Source organism: Podarcis raffonei, chromosome 6, assembly GCF_027172205.1.
Source record: "Podarcis raffonei isolate rPodRaf1 chromosome 6, rPodRaf1.pri, whole genome shotgun sequence".
NCBI classification, from domain to species: domain Eukaryota; kingdom Metazoa; phylum Chordata; class Lepidosauria; order Squamata; family Lacertidae; genus Podarcis; species Podarcis raffonei.
The window spans coordinates 89,057,846-89,067,845 of record NC_070607.1 but is presented as its reverse complement, the minus strand read 5'-3'; the positions used below and the strand labels follow the sequence as shown (position 1 = coordinate 89,067,845).

Below are 10,000 nucleotides of genomic sequence, written 5' to 3'. Positions count from 1 at the left end.
TGCTATGGAAAGGGTGGAAATTCTGGCCAACATCACACAGGCTTCAAAACAGGTAATCTGGGGCTGTGCACGATGCAACTCAATGCATTAGAGTTCATGTGGCTGAACAATGTATACGAGCTGCCCCATTTTATAAGCTCCGGTGACAGAGATTCCACAGCCTCCCTAAAACCATTTCTTCAGTTTGCCCACAGTTCTGCATTCTGAACATTCGCTCAGAATTCCACATTCATCAGGATGAACATCTGATAAGAGATGTAGTACCTAATCACGGTGGATGGGATTCAGCAGGTGGAGGGAGCTTCAACGAAAATAAAAGGAAAAACAACTCTCACACACAAGCGGCCTTTGGTCTTGTCATCATTTACTGTTGGGCTTATGCAAGGTCTTTTGTGTCACACGCACCAAAGGCTAACCAATGCTATTGTTCTAGGAAGCTACATCACGTGTGACCAGGTCACAAAGAGAAAACCCAGATCGATAGTTTGCATCGGCTAAACAATGAATTATATATACACAACAGGTTTACTCAGTTCACCATCTGCTTTAGGCCAAAAGATAGCAGTTTTCTTTTTTCTTTTTTTGTTTTAATTCAAAGCATCTTTCTTCCTTAGTTTCCCCCCCCACCCCACAAACAACTTGCCCATTATTTTTTTAAAATAGCAAAAAGGCCCAAAAAGAGAAACCATTCCATAGTTCCTGGTTTTTGTTTTGTTAATTCCTTCCCAGCTAGAACTGGCATAGGGTCATATAGAGTGTGGTGTCCAAGACGGTGGAAACGTAAATTATTTTTGTTTGTTTCTTTTGAACACTCCTGAGATTGAGGGAATCTGATACGTGTACCAAAAGGCACTTTCAAATATATATATCTGTATATATATTTTAAAAACAGTGCTTCTGTTCTAAGAAATTCAAGTTAAGACAGAGTGCCTTTCACTCCCTTTAGTCATAAAGTGGATAGACCAAGCAATATCCCTGCTGACACATCGGGGGAAAAGAAAAACAATTTTTTTTTGGGGGGGGGACAAAAAAACACAACCGCAGCAGAGATGAGTGTTCATGCTAGACAGCTCGATGTTCTTTAAAAAAGGGGGGGAAGAGAGAGAAACAGAAATAAAGAAAAAAAAGAGGAAAATAAACTTTCTAAGTCACCACTCAAAGGAATACAGTCAGCAGGAGATATTAATTTTAAAAAAGCTGCCACTTCTGTACAGTTCTTGTTTAGTCTGCTTTCACTCCTTTCTTCCTCAACACTGGGTTTCTTTTTTTACTTCTTCATCTTCATCATCATCATCTTCTAATGCTATAGCTTTCCTTTCTTCCTTTCTTTCTTTTCCCTTTTGCAAAACAATAAAGTGAGGTCAGTTTAGTCATCCTCGCCTCCCCCGTACATGTCCGCCAGTTTCTTGAACCTTGGCCCCCAGTCGTTAAGGTAGTCGTAATCTTGATCTCCGGAGCTCGAGGAGTTAAGTGAGCTAACAGACCCTGCTGTTGAACCACTGCCCTCATAGTCAAAGACAAGAAGGGAGTCGTAGGGTGGGGCCGTCGGGTCATTATCTGCCGCTCTCAAGCCCTGGAATGTCAAAGGAGAAGAAGGAAGAGGTTACCTTGCGCCAGAAGCATAGCTCGTAGGAGCAACCTAAACGTGGATCCGTGGCGCAGAGCTTAACACAGAAGGGTTGCATCCGGCAAAGTCATCCCATCTGTATCAGGACTTTAGCCATATTCAAGCCATTCATTTGAGGCAGTCATGTGCCACTTTAAGCAGCTGTGGCTTTCCCCAAGGCATTCTGGGTACCGTAGTTTGTCAAGGGTGTGCTGAGACTTGTTAGAACAGGCATAGGCAAACTCCAGCCCTCCAGATGCTTGGGACTACAATTCCCATCATCCCTAGCTAACAGGACCAGTGGTCAGGGATGATGGGAATTGTAGTCCCAAACATCTGGAGGGCTGGAGTTTGCCTATGCCTGTGTTAGAAGGCCCCTGTTCTCCTCACAGAGCTACAGTCTCCAGAATCATTTAACAAATCCCTCTTCCCAAGGAGCTCGGGGAATCGTAGCTCTGGGATGGGAATGGGTGTCTCCTAGCAACTGCCACGACCATTTAAATTAGCATTATAGTGTTACTTTGCATGGTGTGTATGTTGTACTTCCCCTTGTGCAACGGAACTTCCCTTCCCTTGCCTCTCGCTGTGCTCCCCACCTAAATTAACTCTGGGCGGCTGGGGAAACTCCCAGAAGAGATTTTGGGTTCAGGTGGGAGAGGAGAGGGAAGGGAAGTTCTGTTGTGCAAGAGGAACAAGATATTGGTTGGATACAACCCTATGGCCATATCTCTACACTGCACATGTTTATGGTTATTTTAAATAAAAAAAAATCAGTTTAACTGTCATAGTGTCCCTTAAAGAATCGTGATAACTGTACCTTTGCGAGACTACAGTGGAACCTTGGTTCTGGAATGGCTTAGTTGACGAACAAATTGGCTCCCAAACGCCGCAAACCTGGAAGTAAGTGTTCCGGTTTTTGAATGTTTTTTGGAAGCCAAATGTCCAATGCGGTTGTCAGCTATTGTTTCTGGGGCGCCTGTGCCACTCACGACTTGGTTCGCAAATGTTTTGGAAGTCAAATGGACTTCCAGAAGAGATTGAGTTTGAGAACCAAGGTACCACTGTATTGATATTCCTAGCTTCTCTTGCAGAGCTACTGTTGCCAGGGTTTGCTGGTGACAGCAAAGAGCCATTAAACCAGTTTAAGACTGCAATGCATCGTATGTATACTTGCCTGTGAATAAGGCCCATTTAAAGGTGCTGGACTTACTTCCAAGTAAACATGCACGGGATCATGCTGCATATATATGTAGCATCAATCCAACTGTACCTGCATGAAACCATGCATTTGGTTCTGTGCCGCTAAAACAGAAACCGATCTGCTGCACTTGTACGCCTGTGTGTGTGAGATAGAGGGATAATCCACTCACGTTCTCATAAATCAAATTAGCAGATGCTAGTTTGGGCTACTTATTTGATGAAGATTCTCTCTCTCATCCCCTGCTCTCTCAAAGGAGAGGGGATAAGCACTGTAATTAGCCCTCTTTTACAAGAGTTGCAATTAAAATCAACGTGCTATCTATTGCTACTAGTCATGATGGCTATTTACTAGTTCCAGCATTAGAGGCACTATGAATACCAGCTGCTGAGAAGGACAAGTGCAGAGAGCACTATTACACTCATGTTTGGCTTGTGGGCTTCCATCCCACACCTGGTTGGGCATGGGAAATAGGATCTTGGACTAGATGGGTCTCAACTAGGGTGAGGGCCTTTTCAGTACTGGCCCCGACTTGGTGGAACGCTCTGTCACAAGAGACTAGGGCCCTGTGGGACTTGACATCTTTCTGCAGGGCCTGCAAGACAGAGCTGTTCCACCTGGCCTTTGGTTTGGACTCAGTCTGACCCTTATGTTTTCTTCCCCTTATGGTCTTGATTTATTGGCTACTTTTAAAATGAGGCTGCATTTTAAATTGCATTTTAACCTGTATTTTAAATTGGTCCCCCCCCTATGTTTTTACTGTGATTTTATTGGTGTTAGCCGCCCTGAGCCTGGCTCTGGCTGGGGAGGGCAGGGTATAAATAAAATAATTTATTATTATTATTATTATTATTATTATTATTATTATTATTATTATTATTTGCAGCAGGGAATTGAGATGGTACCACTTAGCCCAGTCTGCAAATTCCATGTGTTTATTCCAATGATCAAACAGAACCTACAGCTCTGTTTTGAACTTAGTGCTGATTTATAGATGTTGAGAGCTGGGCCAGCAGGTACTAAAAATCACAGGGGAGGGGAGTGTTCTTGTTCCTGGATTCTGCTTACGGGTTTCTTACAAGCATCTATTTGGTCACTGTGAGAACAGGATGCTGAACGAGATGGGCCACTGTCGTGATCCAGAAGGCCTCTTATTATGTTCTTGTGTGAGGGAATTCCATCAGACATCAGATAATTCCATCCAAAATGGAAACGGGAGCAGAAATGCTCACAATTTACATGCTCATCTGAGGTCAGAAACAGAAATCATGGGAGTGAATTTGAGTGGAATTCACCACCATTACATTTAGAACCTGCTAATGTTATTGTTAGGCGTATCGGTTGGTTGCTCAAGAGCAATCAGGGCAATATGCCTCAATAGTCTGTTCTAAAGCTTTCTTATTGGTGGTAAAAACCTTTAGAATGCAGAGTGCCTCTATTCAGTGTCTTGCTCATTCACTGGCAGAATCTGAGAGTGGGCGGTGCTTAAATCTTCCCCAGCAGAGTAGTTTCTTGACCCCCAGTCTGCGCCTCCCCTCTCTGCACGGAAGCCTACTACGCACGGATGGCTTGGGTAAAGGAGGACCTCCCTCCTCCCCGCTTTGCTCAGGCAAGGTGTCCTGGCACCTGCTTCCCACGATCTTTGGGGGCTCTCTGTAAGCCATCCGGCTTTTCCCCTCTCTCTCTTTTTTTTCTTTTCAGGTTTCATAATATTTATTAAAAGAAAAAAGAAATTTTTCCATAATATCTCCAATCATACAATTTTTGACATCACATATTTTAACTTATTGGACCTCCCTCAACTCCTCTGACAATCATCCATACTTAAATTCCTATCTACACATTCCTTAATTATAGTATCACCATTTTAATACATTTTTCCATCCTCTTTCCCATTTTTGCAATATTCCCTATTTTTTTCACAAAGCTTCTTTGAAACACACTAGGGTTGTATTTTCCTCACATACAGTTTTCAAATAATCTCTAAATTTTCCCCAGTCCTCTAAAAACTTATGATCTCTCTGAAGTCTGATTTTCCCAGTTAATTTGTCAAGTTCTGCAAAGTTTGTTAATTTTTCTCTCCATTCTTCCATATTTGGAAGTTCCTCCTGCTTCCACCTTTGGGCCAGCAATATTCTCGCAGCTGTTATTGCGTATTGGAAGAGTTTACGATCCCTCCTATTTATATCATTTTTAGTTATCCCCAATAGGAAGGTCTCTGGTTTCTTTACAAAGCTGTATTTCAGCATTTTCTTTAACTCATTATAAATCAATTCCCAGAATCCCTTCACTTTTTTGCACTCCCACCACATATGTATAAATGTACCCTCCTTCTCCCCGCATTTCCAACATTTATTACAAATTTTATACATTTTTGCTAATTTAGCTGGGGTCATATACCATCTATATACCATCTTCATGGTGTTTTCTTTCAGCGTAGTGCATGCTGTAAACTTCAAGTTTTCATTCCATATTTTTTGCCAGTCCTCCAAATCTATGTTATACCCTAAATCTCTGGCCCAATGAATCATTACCGCTTTGACTTCTTCATCCATCGTGTGCCATTCCAATAAAATTTTATACATTTTTGAAATTATCTTACAATCGTTATTAACAATTTCTGTTTGGAATTTCGAATCTTTTTCTTTATACCCTCTTTCTTTCATATCCTTTTTAAACATATTACTTATCTGATAGTAGTGCAGCCAATCAGATACGTGTTCTTTTACTTGCTCATATGGTTTCAGTCTCCATTTCCCATCTTCTTTTACCACCAAATCTCCATAAGTAATCCAATTATTTCTCATATTAATTTTCTTAACTCCCATAATCTCTAATGGGGATAACCAGTGTGGGACTCCCGTTTCTAATATGTTCTTATATCTGTCCCACACTTCCATTAACGATTTCCGGAAAATGTGGTTTTCGAACGATTTGTAGCCCAATTTCTTCCCTTGCCATAGATGCGCGTGCCACCCAAATCTAGCATCAAAACCCTCCAAATCCAATAGTTTGGTATTTTTAAGTTTTATCCATTCTTTTACCCAGCAAAGACATGACGCCTCATAATATAATTTTAAATCTGGCAGGGCAAAGCCTCCTCTTTCTTTTGCGTCTGTTAATAGTTTATATTTAATTCTCGGCTTTTTGCCCTGCCAGACATATCTTGAAATCATTCTTTGCCATTCCTCAAATATCTTTACTCCTTTTAATATTGGAATCATTTGAAATAGAAATAGCATCCTTGGGAGCACGTTCATCTTCACCATTGAGATTCTACCCCAAAAAGATAATTTTAACCTTCCCCATCCCTCCAAATCTTTCTTAATTCGATTCCACACCGGAATATAATTATTTTGATACAAATCGATATTTTTTGGTGTTATCCATATTCCCAGATATTTAACCTTTTTTACAGCTTCAATACCCACTTGTTGCTGCAGCACTTCAGTCATTGTTTGATCCATATTTTTGATTATAATTTTGGTTTTTTTCCTATTTAACTTAAAGCCTGCCACCTCACCAAACTTTTCGATCTCCTCCAACACTTCAAGGGCACTATTCATCGGATCTTCCACCATTATTACCAAGTCGTCGGCAAAGGCCTTGACTTTATATTCATTTTGGCCTACTGTCACCCCCTTTATCCTTTCATTTTTCCTGATTGAATTCAGCAAGACCTCCAAGACCATTATGAACAACAGGGGGGAAAGCGGACACCCCCTTTTCCCCTCTCGCCCCTGAGCCGATGGCAGTTCCCTGACAGTTATGTAAAATTATGTTACTTTCTGTTTTGTTTTTGACATTTCCCCTCCATTGAAATGGACTACATTATTAATTATGTTAATTTTGGCCACAGCAGATAGTGAGATGAATAATGTACGCTTTCGTGGAAACTGCAGTGGAATGGGAACAGCGCTGCTTGAGATGAACACAGGGCGGGATGTAAATCGCTGTCTCCCTACTTCCCTATCAACAGGCACAATCCTTCTCCCCTTTATATACACTGATTATGTGTGTGATTATTGTGTGAAAAGAGTAACAGGGGGCACATTTTTTATGGGTGGGAGCCTCGCACGCAGCGTGAGGAATGAGAAGCATGAGTTTAAGGAGAGGTATTCCTGCTGGGCTCCAGAAACATGTAAATGGGGCTGGTATGCACCACAGAGGGCAGAGAGGAAGAATTTTTTAATGATTAAAAACCGAGAACAAAATGTCTCAAGAGCAGGAAATGGATATAATAACAAAATTAAATTGCTCCCACATTGATGTATCAGGCTTTATGAAATGGATCACATTTTCGCCTCAGAGGAAATAAAGCATCGATTGGTTTGCAAACATGCCGTCTGTCTTTTCAATAGTAAAAGGATCAAGTTGGCAAATTAAAGAAAAATATTAAATGCACAGTTTCGAGAAATGCACGGGGGAATTCCTTCCTTTTCCGGAAGGCTCAAGTTCAGACAAGCAAGAATGGGAGCCTGCATGACCGTGATTGCAAATGTTCCACAGCTATTGCTGCGGAATCTGGGGCTGTTTCTATTACTCTTAATTTAAAAACATGTTTCCAGGCCAGATTGGTGGCAAAGAAAATTGTGGTACTGCTAAACATTTGCTAAGTACAGGTGCAGTGCCTGCCCAGGGAGTTATCCCGTACTTTTGGCAAAGCCCTGATTCTCCACTCCCTGTTGGCACCTGTGTGAGCTGTACCACTTGCTGATTTCTTCCCTCTCCCTCCCTGTGGTGATACTTCCACACATGGCCACTGGACCCACATGGGGGAATATTGGCACTCTTGTAGGGCAGTGGATTGCACCTATTGGTCCTGTCTAGGGACTCCTGCTTATGCATCCCAATTCTCATGGACCCCAAGAATGCAATATGTACCATGCAAGAACAGAGAGTACAGGTACTTTATTACATTCACACCCCACCTTTCCAGGTGGAATGTCCATGGTATCATGTGAGCAAAAAAATACAGAGATCTGCTGAATGAGGCCAAAGATCCTTCTGGTCTCACACTTTGCTCCCTGGATAAAGCAATATATCCTTTCATAACTCATTGGATGTTGAACTTGTTGAATGAAAGTCATGGATGTTGTAACATAGACTATGATGCATGGGCTAAACTTTGGAACGAGAGTCTAAAATTCACTGCATGCTCCGCTTTAAAAGAGAATGTTATGAAAATGGTCTATCATTGGTATCTCACTCCCACCAAACTGGCAAAAATGTATAGGACAAGTAGCAAAACCTGCTGGAAATGCAAGGAAAAGGACAGCGATTTTTACCACATATGGTGGTCATGTAACAAAATAAAAGAATTTTGGGAATCGATGTATAATGAGTTAAAAAAGATGTTTAAATATACTTTTCCAAAAAAAGCCGGAAGAATTTTTGCTAGGTTTGGTGGGAGAAGATATTAAGAAGACATACCAAAGATTATATCTGTATGCAACAACAGCAGCTAGAGTTCTGATAGCCCAAAAGTGGAAGTTACAGGAGATTCCGACTGTAAGGGAATGCCAGATAAAGCTGGTCGAATACGCGGAAATGGCAAAATTGACACACAGAATTCGCAATCAGGAGGAGACGAAGTACTAAAAAGAATGGAGTAAATTTATGGTTTATATAAGTGAGAACTGTAGAAATATGAAAACGTTGGCAGGATTGAATTAAATCTTATGTCACGGTGTAATTTTTAACCAATGAAACTGTGAATTATAGATTGGAATAAGAAAACTTGTGGAAGGGAAGGACGGAAGTCAACGGCTCTATGGAGCATAAAGTAGGATATATGTAATAAGACTTGATGTTTTTGTTGGTTGGTGTTGGTGTTCTTAAATCTCAATAAAAAGCATTTAAAAAAAAGAAAGTCATGGATGTTGGCCTTTTGGAACACCTATTTAAAGAGCATAACTCACTCACAAAGTCTCCAGTGCCCCTAGGTTTGGGGGTGGGGTTGAGGTTTCATAGCTCTGTCACCATTATTAGGTTTCTCGTGTGCTCATGTCTCTTAGGAGCTCTGTGATTTCTACCTCCTTGTGTTGGGTGGCCATCACTACACGAAGCAACCCATTCCCCTCTTTGCTACTTTGCAGTGTGTATGTTGCTTATACGGTTTTGATTTGCTGTTAAAATGGGATTTTATTGCTTGATTTGATTTCAGATAGGCTTGCTTTATGCTAGGCAATCTGTTGGAAAGTCGGAATAGAAGTGCTGTGATTAAGCAAGCAAATAAATGAATAACACTGCGTGACATTTCAGAGTACGCAGGAATTTTCAGGCGCATGGTGCAGTTCTACTGCTGAAGCCAAGTAGGTTCAGCCTTGGATGGTAGACCACCTGGAAATGATGGCTGAGGTTCAAAGGACTATCCAGGGACTTGGGCATGAAAACTTCAATTTTCAGTATTTTCTATTGAACCTTGACTATGGATTTAAGACTCTGTTGATGAATGTCTTGGTTAACAGAGCTCTATACAGCTCCCTCCCTGGGCTCTCCATAAAGACCTGCTTCAGAGTTTCTGCTAGGCTAAGGGGAGAGTGGGTTGGTGTTAAGTGGACATTGTTCACTGAATTCACCATTCTTGAATAATACAAATGTACCCTTGGAACAGCAGGACTTCTACAACATACCATGCACTGCTTTGGAAATTTGTCTCAGTCTCGAAAGACTTTTTTCATGCAGCATGGAGAGCAAATGTTTGAATGTTTCATATCTAAAGTTCCCTTGGTGTGTACAGAACTAGCACTGGAGATCTTCGGATCAAGGCCCATATATAAGTCTCGTTGGAGGACAATTTTGGGAGAATATCAGGGTGTACTTGTAATATACGATAATAAACAACAGTTTGCCACATAGAAACCTACAGCTGTTTTGGTGCTAGGTTAAAAACCTTAGGTTGCATCCAAAGTAGTGCTACACAACTTGTTCTGTTAGTGCAAGAATTTCTGCTTGCACAGTGGAACTTTGGAACTTCACCCCTCTGTGAGCTCCCTAAATCTGTTCTAGGGGTTCCTACAAGCCTCCAAAGCAGATTTGGGGCACGCATGTAGTGTGTGTGTGTGTGTGTGTGTGTGTGTGTGTGTGTGTAATGTTCTGTTACCCAAGTGTAAATTTTTGCACTTATGGAATGAGTGCATTGGGTATTACCCCTTATTTACCCAAGCATTTTAAGCATTGATTATGCTACTGGT

General features: G+C 41.3%; 1 protein-coding gene across 9 annotated transcripts in view; it reads right to left on the bottom strand.

The window, feature by feature from the left end:
- Positions 1-347: 347 nt before the first annotated feature.
- CDH4 (cadherin 4) overlaps positions 348-10,000 on the bottom strand; it is a 795,473-nt gene continuing 785,820 nt past the window's right edge. For all 9 annotated transcript variants that reach the window (XM_053394415.1, XM_053394416.1, XM_053394417.1 and 6 more), the window contains one exon: positions 348-1,573. In XM_053394415.1, the coding sequence (XP_053250390.1) occupies positions 1,367-1,573 (207 nt within the window). In that variant the 3' untranslated portion in view covers positions 348-1,366. The remainder of the gene's footprint in view (positions 1,574-10,000) is intronic.